The 15,614-nt window shown below is 41.3% G+C and overlaps 1 protein-coding gene across 1 annotated transcript; it reads left to right on the top strand.

Moving 5' to 3' along the window:
• On the top strand, positions 397-12,907 carry LOC8072298 (calcium-transporting ATPase 5, plasma membrane-type). The gene is made up of 34 exons (XM_002448436.2): positions 397-815; positions 3,175-3,291; positions 3,372-3,429; positions 3,724-3,824; positions 3,903-4,034; positions 4,116-4,205; positions 4,512-4,581; positions 5,075-5,145; positions 5,217-5,300; positions 5,393-5,470; positions 5,552-5,623; positions 6,009-6,092; positions 6,166-6,248; positions 6,333-6,441; positions 6,520-6,575; positions 6,650-6,692; positions 6,782-6,865; positions 6,982-7,119; positions 7,457-7,525; positions 7,618-7,716; positions 8,200-8,310; positions 8,397-8,564; positions 9,114-9,173; positions 9,334-9,495; positions 10,191-10,307; positions 10,448-10,546; positions 10,619-10,756; positions 10,979-11,079; positions 11,651-11,696; positions 11,772-11,906; positions 12,015-12,122; positions 12,215-12,306; positions 12,509-12,600; positions 12,717-12,907. The coding sequence occupies exons 1-34, from the start codon at positions 657-659 to the stop codon at positions 12,767-12,769; spliced, it is 3,279 nt and encodes a 1,092-aa protein (XP_002448481.1). The 5' UTR covers positions 397-656; the 3' UTR covers positions 12,770-12,907.

The raw sequence follows: 15,614 nt of genomic DNA, 5'->3' as shown, positions 1-15,614 counted from the left end.
GCATGTCTAAAGTAACAAATATCTCCGAGGCACAATTGTTATTAGGCAAAATGCAGCTGGTGTTCTCGAAATATCTAGACACACGTCGACATGGTCCGCCGCTCCACATAGCTCCCCCGACCCCGAGCATACACAATGCTTTCTACGACAGATTTGCAACACACGCGAACAAATTTCTCTGAGCTGCTCTCCGATCGATAGTGCTTGACCCCATTCGACGTTGATCCGTTCAGCCAAATGCTAATCTCCAGCTCTCCATTGGGCCCACCTCCCGGTGGCACCTGAGCTGAACATCCGTAGCAAAATGCTGGACACGTACCTCGGCTCAACCACAACAAAAAACTGCAAGGTTTAAACTGTAAAATATACACTCCGAACGGCAACTCTCTCGGTTCGGTTCAGGCTTCACGGCAGGCACTCCCGTTCCAAAACTCCGCAGCTGCCCTCCATTGCATTCCAAAACTGCTGGCCTCTCCCAAAGGAAATCCAAGCAGAAACGCCGCTCGCCTGGAACCTTCTGCGCGCCTGCTCCGAGCGGCAGCCGAGTCCCATAAATCGGAGGCGGTGCCCTGAGTTCGCGGCTCCTGGGTTCAGGGTTTTGGTCGGCGCCTCTCTCTCTCTCTCTCTCTCCTCTCTCTCTCTCGCCAGCGGCCGGGATGGAGTCCTCTTCGTCGGGCGGCGGGCTGGCGCTGCGGCGGAATAGCGGCGGCGGCGGCGGTGGCGGCAGCAGCGGCCGGGGCAGCTTCGGCGGCGACGCCGACCCGTTCGACATCCCCGCTAAGGGCGCACCCCTCGAGCGGCTCAGGAAGTGGAGGGTAAGCTCGCTCCTCCATGCTCGTCGTCATTTTGTTGTCGGCGAGCGCCTTCCGGTGCACAGTGGTGTGTGTGTGTCTGTACTGGTTTGGGCTCATTGTGGTTGGTTTTGGAGCAGTGTGTAGTTTTTTTTTGTCCCCTGCTTTGGATGCGTGTGTTTGTGACCGGAGCTCTCGATTGTTTTGTGGGGAGAGCATCCCACTCGCGCCGGCGAGGTTTTCGCGTTAGATTTTGTTTTTTTTTGCAAGGGACTTCTGCGGAGTGCGGTGTATCTGTTTGAATTTGTTTGAAGCAGCGTGTCGCTAGCATGGGACTTCTGTTTGCGCTTTCACTATCGGTTTGGGTTTGTGAATTCGAATTTATTTCTTCACCCTTTCCCCTTTCTAATTGAATTCGGACCCTTTCTTTTCCCCGAGAGAAGTTGGTGAATTAGATATCACAGCATGTGTTCAGAGTTCAGATTTCTAGTCCTTTTTTTTAGCATGGGCTTAGGGTAGAGCTGCGTTCCATCTGTAGACTGTAGATGGTTCAGCCGTTCCAGCCCATTTGATGGTCTTCGATGGATTTCACTGGGATTATACGCCTAGCGTTCGGCATTGCTTTAGCATTCCAGCTTGCTTTCAGATTCACCTTTTACGATTTTTTAGAAACTTTTTTTTTTCCAGGAGTTCATGCATCTCCTTTTCCACTGTTGCATTTGAGTGGTCCGACGCGTCCTTTCGTTGTCGCGTCAGTTCGATTTGGCCTGTAACCAATGCGCGTCTAGTACTGAGTCATTTATTCAGATTTGATTCTGGACGGGTGCTTTTTCAGTGATAAATGCTGCTCGGATTTGTTCGCCGCTTTCAACTTTTTTTTTATCATGAATACTTTAGAATTGTTCGGTCCATTTCATGTGCCCGCACTTGCGTTAGATTTGGGCCACTGTACCCTTTTCCTGATTCTAATGCATTGCAATTTCCTAAAACGGATATTGCTTGGAACTCTGGGTGTAGAATGTTCCAGCCAGCTTGGCCACGCGGCAGATGGTTGTCTACGTGTTGAGCCTTCCTGCCACACTTAATTTTATATACTAGCTTTATGCCGGCTTCTGACTTTTTGAATTGGATTGGAAAATTACTAAACTGGAGTATTTGTTTTGAGTTCTCTGACTAGTGGATTGCTTGGTGGATTTGAGTGAAACTGAAGGGCCCCAACTGCTTAGGATGTGAGAGATGTACTAGTTCTTCCGGTTTGCCAGCGGGCTAGTGGATTTACTACGTGGAAGCCCTGATCCTCCAAATGCCAAACCTAATTAGGATTCTAGGCTATCCCGAAATAATTGTTGCAACATGCCTGATTGAATGGTTAACATAGCAAAAGGAGAAAGACATTTGACCCCACAACTCATTGTATTTACATTGTGCAGTTATTCTGTAACTCTCAAATGTTGCAGAAACCAAAAGATGTGTTCTGTTGTTGTTGTTGTCTGCAATTGTTGAGGATATTCTGATACGGCCTTTCCGTAAAACCTGGAACCAAATTGCATCTAGTTCATGTTTTTTTTACTAAGTAACTCTAAGAAATTGTGATACGGCCTTCCCGTAAAACCTGGAACCAAATTGCATCTTGTTCATGTTTTTTTTTACTAAATAACTGTAAGAAATTGCGTAACATTTTTGAAGTATAGGCAGAGCTAGCTAATCAGTTTATGCAAAAAACTGCTGGCAACTAGAGTCAATAGTCAATTTACCTTTTTTTGAAAGCCAAATATATTGATGTTCGTATGGACATATTCTTGTCATGGTTGGACATTGCAAACAGCCTGCAGGAATTGTCAACAGTAATAGCTTTCCTACAACTTTTGAGCAATTTTTTGAACGGGAAATACAGCAGGGGAAGCCCCCACTGTAGGATTTTATTTATTTTAAAAATACACATAAATCTGTAGAGAGAATATACAACAAACAGACCAAGTACTTAAGTCCTTTCTTTGTCTCTTGCTATATATTTCACTGCTCATACTTTAAAAATCTTCATGCTTTAATAGTTCACTATACAGGATGCTCTCTTATCGTTAACTTGGCACTGCTAGTTGTACCTTTCCAAGCTGCAGACTGTAATAGTAGTGCAAACTTTCTATATGCCTTGCTACAGTAGTCTATGAGATATGATGATGTGTGTCAAACTGTAAGACGACATTGTATGGATTGTCACACCTGCAGACATGTCTAAACAGTTGCCTAAGATGGTGGGGGTACTGTAGTGTTATTTACTTGAGTTTTTCTTTCCTAAAATATCTAGACTTTTTTTTAGCTAGAGTGATTAGCTCGATATTGTTCTTTTGATATGTTTGGTTTCTGATACCTTCTGTTATTGCAGCAAGCAGCCCTTGTGCTGAATGCATCAAGGCGCTTTAGGTACACTCTCGATTTGAAAAAGGAGGAACAAAAGGAGGAAATCAGGAGAAAAATCCGTGCACAGGCACATGTTATAAGGGTATCTTACTAGAAACAATGTCTCATCATTCCTTAAGTTTACCTTTTGGTATTAGCTTATGTCTATATTTCTTTTTGCAGGCCGCTTTTCGTTTCAAAGAGGCTGGCCGAATCCATGTTCAGTCTGAAGAAACAAAAGGTTTGATTCCAATGTTTACTCACTCTCCTTTGTTAGGGGATTGCACTTTGTTCGTACTGGTCTTGCATAATACCTTTAACCTGTTTCCAACTGCTACATATCCTGGTCCTTGTGGTTTGATGTGACAATGCATTCTAGGAGGATCATTTATTTTGGACATGATAGGAGCATGCTTTGCTTCTTTGCAGCGTACTATGCGTTGTGCACCGGTGATCCTTATTGAAAGCGTAGTAAAATGAAAGATATCCTGCTGTTGCAATTCTTTTAATATGTTTTCAACCCTGACTTGTGCAGTACCTAGTGCTGATGGGGCACTTGGCTTCGGAATCAAAGAAGACCAGCTTACAGCACTGACAAGGGATCACAACTACTCTGGTCTGCAGCAATACGGAGGGGTGAGCTAATCCTGGTGTCATAATCATTTACCTCACTACTTGCCTGTGATAGTTTCAACCTTATAATTTCCTCCGCAGGTTTCTGGTGTAGCACATATGCTAAAAACCGATACAGAGAAGGGGATTAGTGGAGATGACTCAGATTTGATGGCAAGGAAAAATGCATTTGGATCAAATACATATCCTCGTAAGAAAGGAAGAAGCTTTTTGGTATGCTAAGGTTTCCTTTATGATATAGTACGTTTGCTTTCTCTGGGTTAGTCACTCCTGCTGACTATACATTGTATTTAGGCTTTTGTGTGGGATGCTTGTAAAGATTTGACGCTAATCATCCTCATGGTTGCTGCTGCTGTTTCACTGGCCTTGGGCATAACAACAGAGGTGGGCATGACATCTGTAGTTTTTTTGACTCCCTTAACTGTACAAGATTGCCAACTGTGTTTTGTCTAGCTGAATGAGTTGTTTTGTTCTTTTCCCCCCTTTTTGCTGTTTCTGTATCCTATTTCAAATCTATCCAGCTTCATCTAGTTTCTTTTTTTCTCGAAAAAGCTTCATCTAGTTTCTGGTGCATGCATTTTTTTTTGTGCAGATTTCATCATATTTCCTTATATCTGTCCATGTGCTTACCATTGGTTACGTTGCTCATCTTTGCTCCTTTATTTTTACATTGGAATATGTTGACATTAGGGCATAAAAGAAGGCTGGTATGATGGAGCGAGCATTGCCTTTGCTGTTCTTCTAGTTGTATTTGTTACAGGTGTGCCACTATGACTTTTCTCTGACTTTCTGTGTTCTTTGTCATATACTCCCCCCTTCCTAAACTCCTAATATATTAGGTGTAATCACTTTTTATTCAAGTCCTATAATACGAGGCATGCTCTCTCTAGACGCACGTATAACCATGCGGCAGTACTAGTGTCGAGAGAGAATTAAATACATTCCTTAGTCTTTGAAACAAAGGTGGTTATGCCTTGTATACTAAACATGGAGTAACAAGCAGTGTGTTTCTATTCACATCACATCATCAAGTGATAGATGATAAAACCAATGACAAATTTGTGAAAAGTTACATATAATGATGCAAAATTAGTATTGGTCTAAACTCTAAAGCAATGAAGTTAAAGTCCAGTATGTATGCCTGAAACTTCAAATTGAACCTCTCTTACTCCTTAGTGCCAAAACTAGCTTTTACGGTTCGTGTACAGTTGCTCAAAATCTAGTGGCTATTATTTTTCCATGTTAATTTTCAGCTATCAGTGACTACAAGCAATCACTGCAATTCCAAAATCTGAATGAAGAAAAACAGAACATTCGTTTGGAGGTGAGGATTAGAGACGAATCTATTTCTATCGGTTTCTTTGTTGATCCCAAATAACGTTACGAATCATTCAGGTTGTTAGAGGTGGAAGGCGAATCATGGTATCAATATATGATTTGGTTGTTGGAGATGTTGTTCCACTCAAAATTGGTGACCAGGTAGAGAAGGCCACTGAGCATGAGCCTCATTTTTTGAGTCATGTGTCTACTTTCAATTTCTAAGGAAGGATACCCTATAATTACTTTGCCAGGTCCCTGCAGATGGTATCCTTGTCTGTGGGCACTCCCTTTCCATAGATGAATCAAGCATGACGGGAGAAAGTAAAATTGTAAGTTACTCCAATATGCAGCCTTGGAAGTAACACGCGTTACATCTGACCCTAACTTGGCCACATGGGGGTTATTTGAAGGTACACAAAGATCAGAAGTCACCATTTTTAATGTCAGGTTGCAAAGTTGCTGATGGCTATGGCACAATGCTGGTAAGTTTCTGTATCCACATACTCCCCAGCCACAGTTACTTTGTAGACAGGAATCCAGTCAAATGTCTGAAATTTTGACTTCCAGTTTTAAGATTTAGATTATGACATGAAAATAGTATGTTTAGATTTGTCTTGAAAATACTTTAATAAAATCTTATGGATTATTCGATTTCATAGATGTGTAGAAGAAAATAGTAGATAAAGGTACATGAAAATAGTAGATTACTTCTTGTTGCCCAAGTTTGATCTAAAGCTTTAGTGCGGTTACTTTCCAGTATCAAACTTACTTTCATATGATATAGTGCCTATTGCCTCTTTAATCACTGGTAGTGATTGGAACAGTGTAGAGCATTTATCAACTGAACCCTATTGTTGTAATGTCCAGGTAACTGCTGTTGGAATCAACACTGAATGGGGATTGCTAATGGCAAGCATATCTGAAGATTCGGGTGAAGAGACACCACTTCAGGTTTGATTTTGTTGTTGCTGCCAGCTTTTGCGTGAGTTTATTGACTTTACATGCCTTTGTTGTTCTGGTGCAGGTTCGTTTGAATGGTGTCGCTACTTTCATTGGAATGGTTGGACTGTCTGTTGCTCTTGCAGTTCTGGTTGTACTTTTGGCCAGGTGAAATTGCCTTTATATTTTAGTGTGCTAACTGTCTACTTTGTTTATCTACATCAATCTGTATCACCCTGTTTTCTTGAGTAGGTACTTCACTGGGCATACTTATAATCCTGATGGATCTGTGCAATATGTGAAAGGGAAGATGGGTGTAGGCCAGACGATACGTGGAGTAGTTAGAATATTCACAGTGGCTGTAGGTATTCTGTTCTCTGTTTATGCATACTGCTTTAGTGTTTACAGTTTTCGTCTCACCATCTTGAGGTGTAAATAGGTCACCATTGTGGTCGTGGCTGTTCCAGAAGGACTACCATTAGCTGTCACACTGACGTAAGCATGGTTTGCATGTTACTTTCTGCTAGCGCTTTCGTCACCTGCCACTCAACATGCTTTATTTTTGTCAGGCTTGCTTTCTCAATGCGCAAAATGATGAAGGACAAGGCTCTGGTATGTTCCCAACTTTCTATACCTTGGTTTTGTTATGCTACTTGATCCGGCGTCGAATGCTATGCACACTCACTACCCATGGAATATAGGTGAGGAGGCTTTCTGCATGTGAAACGATGGGTTCCGCCACAACAATCTGCAGTGACAAGACTGGCACCTTGACTTTAAATCAGGTGCGATGGTGTTTATTCACTTTATACATACTGACATACAGGTTTCAGATAATTCTGTTTGTTAAATCATCTTGGCCCTGATTTTTAAATTCTCTTCTTCCTTGTTTGATTTTAAGATGACTGTTGTTGAGGCATATTTTGGTGGAAAGAAGATGGACTCACCTGATAATGCTCAGATGTTATCTGCTGATGTCACATCGCTGATTGTTGAAGGAATTGCACAGAACACTTCTGGAAGCATATTTGAGCCCGAGGTTAGTAGTCATATGCGGTTGCATATGAAATTTCAGGTTTTATTAAAGATATAGCTTAATAGCGATCCCTATGCGCCATCACCATCAGTGGTTAGATAAAAGGTGCATCCTTATGTTAAAAAAAGGGTGCATCCTTATGTTAAAAAAAAGGTGCATCCTGCCAATTTTTGTTTGATTTATTGCACATGCATGCCTGTGTAGTGATCTTTTCAAGAGGAAATTTTATGTCCAGTTCTCAAGTTCAATTTATTGTTTCTGGCTTGAGAATATCAGGAGAGCATGAACAGACATGTGCTTTCTTGGGGGCATGAGTTCTGACTTATGTTCTATGTCTCAGCATGGTGGTCAAGAACCGGAGGTGACTGGATCACCTACAGAAAAGGCTATACTGTCTTGGGGGCTAAAGGTGCGAAAAGTCCTTTTATAGTAGTCTCAGCCTAGATCCTTCTATATGTTAATCTCTTGCTATCGCTAATCATGGTCGGCACATTTCTACAGCTGGGTATGAAATTCAATGAAACAAGATCGAAATCATCTATTCTTCATGTATTTCCTTTCAACTCAGAGAAAAAGCGAGGCGGGGTTGCGGTGCACCTGGTAATTTGAATTATCTGCAAAACTGAAGATGTTGTGTACTTGTGTGATGTCTTTTGAAGACCTAAGTTGGTCGTGATTCGAGTCATAAACTCATAATGTTGTGCTACATCCTCTCGTTTTTACCCTACCATAAATGGGTTGATATGGTGCATGCATGTTGGCCCTTGGTATCGGCCACACATCTAATGGCTATAATTGTTCAAAAACCATAACTGTTCAAAGCATAACATTTTAGTTTCCACCTAGTAAGGGTTCCCTTTTTAAAACATATTAATTATGTTGAATTATCACCTACATGACACATCGTTCAAATCTTGTATTCAGCAATCGTGGAAACTCTCCTGCTGGTTCTAGAAAAAAATATATGAAAACAAAAGAATGATATAAGCAGATATTTTGTTCCTTGACCAGTGTCTCCTTTGGTTAAACTGTCAATTTGTATTTTGAATATTTCAATGTCTAATCACTTCTCGTTTTTTGAAGGGTGGCTCTGAGGTCCATATACACTGGAAAGGAGCAGCTGAAATTATTTTGGATTCATGCACAGGCTGGGTTGACACTGATGGTTCGAAGCATTCAATGACTCCAGAAAAAGTATATTCATTCTTCAAATTTTTAAGGGAACTTCATGTTCGTTCTTTTCATTCGCATAGTATGGTCTTAGTTTATTAATATTTCAGGTTGCTGAATTCAAGAAATTTATTGAAGACATGGCTGCTGCAAGCCTCCGCTGTGTTGCGTTTGCCTATAGAACTCATGAGATGGATGATGTTCCAGACGAAGATCACAGGGAAGAGTGGAAACTGCCTGAAGATAACCTGATTATGCTTGGCATTGTGGGAATAAAGGTACATAACATTTGAGAGTTTTGATTGCTGCTAATTTTGAAATATTCTGATAGATGCACTCTCCATCTCTCCCTTTTTATTGTTAATGCTACCTTTCAGTAGTATTTGTTCCACATTTCGCACGAAGTATTTGTTATTATGTGTCTATTTTTCAGCTTCTTTCCTGTAAATGAATTAAACCTGTTATTATGTCCCTTAGAGCTCAATGTGACCGTACATCTGAATTGATCTATTTATCAGTTTCTTTAACTGAATTTGACAGTATAAACTGTTTGGTTGCAAAGAACAACTTTAACCAATCAACAACACTAGAAATTAACCACTATAGCAGTTGTTTGCTGCCAATTCAGGCAGTATCTTGTATCCACAACCTTGATTTCTAAATTATGTTGTCTGTCTTTAGATGATCTTGATGAAGAATGTGTTTGCTTTTCGATGTTCCCTTCTTTGTTATGTAGCAAATATTGTACAGTGTTTGCTAACAGTGTGCTGCCTCTGTTAACTATCGTCATCAATATACCAGTAATATACATCTGTTAACTGATGCAGGATCCCTGCCGTCCAGGAGTTCGAGATTCTGTTCGTTTATGTCAGGCAGCTGGCATTAAGGTACTATCATGTTTCTGTGTCACTTTATACTAGATGCATCCAGAAGGAACAGGTCGGCATTTATGTTATCTTCCATAATCCATACCTTTGCTTTGTCTGGAGATGTTTACTTGAAAGTTATTCTCAGTCATCACTTTTCAGCATTAATTTGAATTGTTAGGTGCGTATGGTTACTGGTGATAATCTTCAAACCGCAAGAGCCATTGCCCTGGAGTGCGGGATACTTGATGATCCCAATGTGTTGGAGCCTGTCATCATTGAAGGAAAAACATTCCGGGCACTGTCAGACTTAGAAAGGGAGGAAGCTGCTGAAAAAATCTCTGTATGTTTATTGTCCTTGCATTTTCCCTAACATTGCATTGTTATGATACTATTGTAATATTTTCTGTGGTTAGTATATGTCATTGTAGCCCCCCTCCCTCTCTTCCTCCCCTTCCCGGGCTCCCTCTCCCCCAGCACCTGTATCCATGTCGGGTAACAGATATAATATACACTAGTGCGAACCGACCCAATGTGAAATATTGTGGCAACAAGCAAGTTTTTTGTTGCTCACGTTTTGTGACATTGCTTATGCCCTATAACTTGAGAAATAAAATATTTGATGAAAAAACAATGAAAATGACCTATGTAAAACTATGAAAATCGCTGTGATTCAGTTATTAGTAGTATTGCACAAGCTGTCTAGGCTCTAATCGAAGGGCAATCCCTTAATTTACCTGCGCTGACTCAATACTCAATTGGGTGTGTCAAGATTTGGTGGTGACTTCATGTTAAGATATGGGGTAACAATCCCTTAATCTATCTGTACCCGGCTACCCACTAATGGCCAAAATACAAATACAAACATGCTAACATGAGGAAATTTGTTTTTTGTGCCTATCTATTTTGCTATTTCCTTTCAGTTGTTATATAAATCTTCAAACAATAGACTTTCCACCAATTTTGCTTTATGCATTGCATATGCAGATATACTATCTTTTGTCTTTGGGTTAAAGTGTGCTCTAATAATGGCTACAGGTGATGGGGAGGTCTTCACCAAATGATAAACTATTACTTGTTAAGGCACTGAGGGCAAGAGGTCACGTTGTTGCTGTTACTGGAGATGGCACAAATGATGCCCCAGCACTGCATGAGGTTTGTGGACTACTAGTCCCTGAATGCCCATTTTGAACATGAACTTTCAAGTTACTAATATGTAATTTAAACAAGCATCTTTCCATAGATGTTCAAGAAACATCTTTTTGTAGTACTTAACAAAACTCTAAAACTTGCAGGCAGATATTGGTCTATCAATGGGCATTCAGGGAACTGAAGTTGCCAAGGAGAGTTCTGATATTATTATCTTGGATGATAATTTTGCATCAGTCGTGAGGGTACGTTAACTGTCTTTATCTTTTCTTGTTAGCCTGATGCTACTAGTTCATGGTGTTTGTTTCTGGCTTTAGGTTGTCAGATGGGGTCGTTCGGTGTATGCAAACATACAGAAGTTTATACAGTTCCAACTAACGGTCAACGTCGCAGCTCTGATAATCAATGTAGTTGCTGCCGTCAGTTCTGGAAACGTGCCGTTGAATGCTGTCCAGGTTTGAGTTCAGATCCTTTTCTATTATGATGTATGTATTTGTACACTGAGATCTATTGGAACCTCCATTATATCATCATTTAGTTTGTAAAATTGCAACATACTTCGGAGTTTTCTTCGGTTCTGTGCATGTCCAGCTAGTATTTCGAAAAACATCTGAATTACTAGCTCTATTCTCTGTTGTGTTGGGTAAAATTCTAATTTTTGCTCCCTTGGCTGACAGTTGCTGTGGGTTAACCTAATTATGGACACTTTGGGTGCCCTTGCATTGGCGACAGAACCACCGACAAACCATCTTATGGAGAGACCCCCCGTAGGGAGAAGGTTTGTTCTTGTGCATGTGCTATATTTGCTCATTTACCATCGTATGGAGAGACCCCAGTAGGGAGAAGGTATCTGGTTGACAAACATTATGGACATTGCAGTGAATCGCCATCTGTCTTCTAGCATTGTTTAAACTGAATATATTCCGTAATTGTACACACTACTTTCTCTGATCACAAATGCGTTGGGACATTGACATTGACATGGCCTCTAATACAATAATCAGCAATATCTATAAAAATACAAATTCCAAATAGAAAAAATGAAAGTATTTTTCATGATGAATCTGCTAGCATCAATCTTGTGTTGCCAATCTATGTGAAATTTTAGTTATTGATGGTATTAAAGTTAAAAAAGATTTGACTTATGACAAACTTAAATGGTACTACATTTTTGTGGTCAGATGAAGTATTTTGCAATAAATTGTAAATATAAGATTGTTGATAATTTTAGTTGCTAGGTCATTTCAGTTGCATCAAATGTATGTCAGCATTTATCTCTGTATGTTGCTATCGAAGTGTCAAAAATATTTGTGTTCGCGGTGCTAAATGGTTTCTTATCACCTTTTCAGGGAGCCATTGATAACAAATATCATGTGGAGAAACCTGATTATCATGGTATGCTATATATGCTGCTTTATTTTGTGATTCTCAGTATAGATCATCCTACTAAACACTTGGTTCTTTGTTCAGGCTTTGTTTCAAGTTTCAGTCCTTCTTACTCTCAACTTCAAGGGAATAAGCCTCTTGCAGTTGAAAAATGATGATAAAGCACATGCAGATAAAGTGAAAAATACCTTCATATTCAACACATTTGTTCTCTGCCAGGTTCTGCGTTTTAGCTTAAACTTAGAAAAGAAGTTTCTTCCTTTTTGTCCAATGTGACTCTGGAGTTTATGCAACGAATGGTTGACATGTGCATTTTTGTCTTCTTAGGTGTTCAACGAATTCAATTCACGTAAACCAGATGAGCTCAATATATTCAAGGGCATTTCAGGGAACCACCTCTTTATTGGCATCATAGCAATAACAGTTATACTCCAGGTAGAATCTCTAAAAGGGATTTCCTTTCTGAACTAAGATAAAATGATTTAGGTGTACTGTTCTCACATTCTTTTATTCCTGTTTATGTTTAGGCGCTTATCGTTGAGTTCCTTGGCAAGTTTGCCTCAACAGTAAAGTTAAGCTGGCAGCTGTGGTTGGTATCCATAGGCCTTGCTTTCTTCAGGTAAGATTATCATATGCTTGCTGATGAAATAGAATAGCTCATGATAGAATCGTGATATGTTCCTTCTGGTTTCATATGTATATTACTACTGGTGCGATCCATTGTAATATCATTCTAGATGTTCCATCCCCCCCCCCCCCCCCCCCTCTCTCTCTCTCTCTCTCCTCTATTGCATCTGATCATTCTCTTTATTGCTCTGCAGCTGGCCGCTGGCATTCGTGGGAAAGCTTATTCCTGTTCCTAGACGTCCACTTGGAGAATTCTTCACCTGCTGCTGTAGGGGGAGCAAACAAGGTAGTCATTGCTTGCCGATTCATGTAGCACATGGGGAGTGATCAAATATACCAAAGCATCCTTTGCCTGTTTCATAGTTTTTATTGCACATCCCTGACAGTGTTCCGTTTGTGCAGCCCCTGATGACGCAACCTCTAATGACAAGGAAGACAACAAACCCGAGCCTTGAGATGTCCTAAGATCTGACGGTTGGCAACGGTGGCCTTTTGCAGTTTCTTGCGGGGATTTGACGTGTTGGATTTGTAATTACCACTGATTGCGATTGTATTTACATACACGGGTAGTTCTCGGCCTTTGGAAGTTTGCAGCATCATCTAACCATCCATGCGTCTTGATACGTGACCCTAGCTTTCGTGTGGCATTTCAAACAGGAATGGCTGGAAATGCAACTCGGCTTCTCTTGAGACTGTCATTTGTCTTAGTTCGTTCGCAACTGTATATTGTAGCTAGGAAGACCGTATTTCAGAAATGTCAAACAGGAGTGAGCTGCCATAACAATGGATGGTGCAGCATCATGCGCAGTGTTGCCTAGGCAGCATCCAGTGGTTCGTGGATGCTTTCGGGTGTCGAGTTGCCTGTGTTCGTGCCGTAACGTTTGACAAGTGGGCTTGTAACTTGAAGCCTCCCGATGCAGAGAAAATGGAGTGTGTTGGACTGCGATATATGGTGTGCTTCTGGTCGTATGCGTGACATGTCTGACCAGCATGGCGTGTAGAAAAGATTACCCCAGCTAAATTTTCTGTGCTCGTACATCAGCCGTGCACTTGTGTGTCCCTGTCCGTATTTACCGTTACGTGAAGCCGTTGCCTTCTTCTAGTACCAGTACAGCGGCAAACAAGTTCTACATTTCTTGTCAGCTGTCCAGTGTATTACACGCATGCGCGTTTCCGCCCACGTGGTCGACAGCAGCAGCAGCAACAGACAGCGCCATGAATTCGCAGGCACCTCCTCCCTCGGTTGGCACCAGTTGACGCACTCCCCTAGACACTATGTATAGAAACTATGCTTCTAATAAATAGTTTCTATATAATAATTTGTTATCCAATCATATTCATTCTCTCTCTATTCATCACTTTATGTCTTGGATTTCGTGTAGACATGGTTTCTAAGTTAGACCCAGTTTCTATAATTTTTGCTCTCTCTTTTCAATAACTACCTTGCCACACCACATCAGCAAAATGCTTAGGTGGCACCATAATTAATGTCTATAGAAACTATGTTGGTTTCTGCATTGGGAGTGCTCTTAGGCCCGATTGGTTCGTGTTGTTAAATTTTAATTCAATATATTAAATATAGACTATTTATAAAACTAAAAACATAACTAGAGAATAATTTACGAGATAAATTTTTTGAACCTAATTAGGGGTGTTTAGTTCCTCATAGAATCAAAAATGCAAAATGATAATTACTTTGAAGTGATAAAATGTAAAATGCCAAAATTTTCATGATCATGTATAGTTCCATCTAAAATGCGGAATTTATTGCCCTTATGAGAGTCTCTTGAGCCTATTTTGGGGTTTTTGCCCTCTTGAGGCTAAAATAAATGCAACATAACCACTTTTTTTGGTAAAAGTTTTGCATTATGTTTAATTTTATTTTGTAAAATAATAGACCGAAACATATTTTTTTAACAAAAAAAAAGAAGAACTAAACACTCCCTTATAATCTATAATTAAACACTAATTGTCAAATAAAATAAAAATGCTACGCAACCCAAACACCACCAGAGTGGCGGGCGAGCGGGTGCTTTAGGCACAAAAAAGTGGCGGTCACTTTGAGTAACCTGCGGGAGAAAGGACTCGAGTCCGCAGGCTGAGTCGTGCCGGGCCGCGTATCGGTCGATCTCAAGCCATTGTCGACGTTTTAACCGCTTGCCGTCTGTAGATCCGAGAAAGGTCAGTATGAAGACGCACGCAACGCACCTGTTGCCGTCGCGTTTTACAACGTCGCCTCCGTCTCTTTCACATAAATGCATCGTTCATCCTTATCTTGCTTTGTTTTTCAGTTCCAGTTTCCAAACCGTGTGTCCGAGTGGTGCGTAGCACGCAGTAGTCGTATGTCATGTCTGCGTGCGCGCAAATGTCTCGTACCTACGCTACGTGTACTACGTGCGGTCACCTGCTCTTCTGGGTCAGTAGTTTAGGTTCGGTTCGAAGCGAAGCCACCAGGTGTGAAACGTAGTCACGAGCGACTTGTTTAGGTTGGCAATCAGGCGCTCTCTGCCATTATGATCTATACAATGTATGTACTCGAGGCACCACATGACATGACCCTTGGTGCCCGGGAAGGCTCAGCGCATGCTGTCACCATCTCAGAAACTGTTTTAGGTCACCTGGACTTTGCCACGAGTACTTTTGATCAGGAGAGATGCCAAAACGATAACGGACGCCGGAAAATGATATATACGGAGTATTATACAACTATAATAAACTGGTTTTCCGCGTGGCACTAGGACTTGGAACCAACCGGCCTGGTGGTAAGTGTAGGGCAGAGTCGTGCAGCACGAGCACTGCAGCAGTGCAGCACACGAGCTGCTTGACTGTCCGTCTGTCCGATTCTTAACATTTTAGACAGAGCGAAGGTAGCTTCTGGTAATCGGGTACGTGGTTCCCACGAGCTCGATGACAGCTCGTTCAGTCACTCACTGCCAAGTCGGTCCCACCTTAACATCATCGTTTACGTAAACGCGTGGCAGGTCTGTCTGTCTACCCGGCAGGAAAGCCCAGGGTCCGCGCAGAGGCTCTCTTGGGCTGTTGGGTGCGGACTGTGTTTGAGTCACTGTATCGATGAAATAATAACAACAAGCGTTCACAATCTGGTTTGGGTTCTGAGTCTGTGATTTACATCAAGACATCAAGCAGTATTAGTACTTACTCTATTCGAATTTCGAAACACGGACAAGAATCACGAGTTGATGACCCAACGAGCAGTGGCTGTGGCACGCCAGCAGCGTGCACCCCCACCATTTTCGTCCATGTCGATCTTCCCGTGAGTAAATGAGCACTTGACGTCCG

This window comes from Sorghum bicolor, chromosome 6, assembly GCF_000003195.3.
Source record: "Sorghum bicolor cultivar BTx623 chromosome 6, Sorghum_bicolor_NCBIv3, whole genome shotgun sequence".
Classification (NCBI taxonomy): Eukaryota; Viridiplantae; Streptophyta; class Magnoliopsida; order Poales; family Poaceae; genus Sorghum; species Sorghum bicolor.
Note: the sequence above shows the minus strand (reverse complement) of the source record. Positions and strands in the feature narration are given on the sequence as shown.

What these genes read in the sequence shown, in the direction of transcription:
- LOC8072298 (XM_002448436.2), top strand. Translation starts at nt 657, where the DNA reads ATGGAGTCCTCTTCGTCGGGCGGCGGGCTGGCGCTGCGGCGGAATAGC. An exon ending in TCAGTCTGAAGAAACAAAAG is followed by an intron (nt 3,430 to 3,723) that starts GTTTGATTCCAA and finishes TGACTTGTGCAG; the next exon opens with TACCTAGTGCTGATGGGGCA. An exon ending in ATGCCCCAGCACTGCATGAG is followed by an intron (nt 10,308 to 10,447) that starts GTTTGTGGACTA and finishes TAAAACTTGCAG; the next exon opens with GCAGATATTGGTCTATCAAT.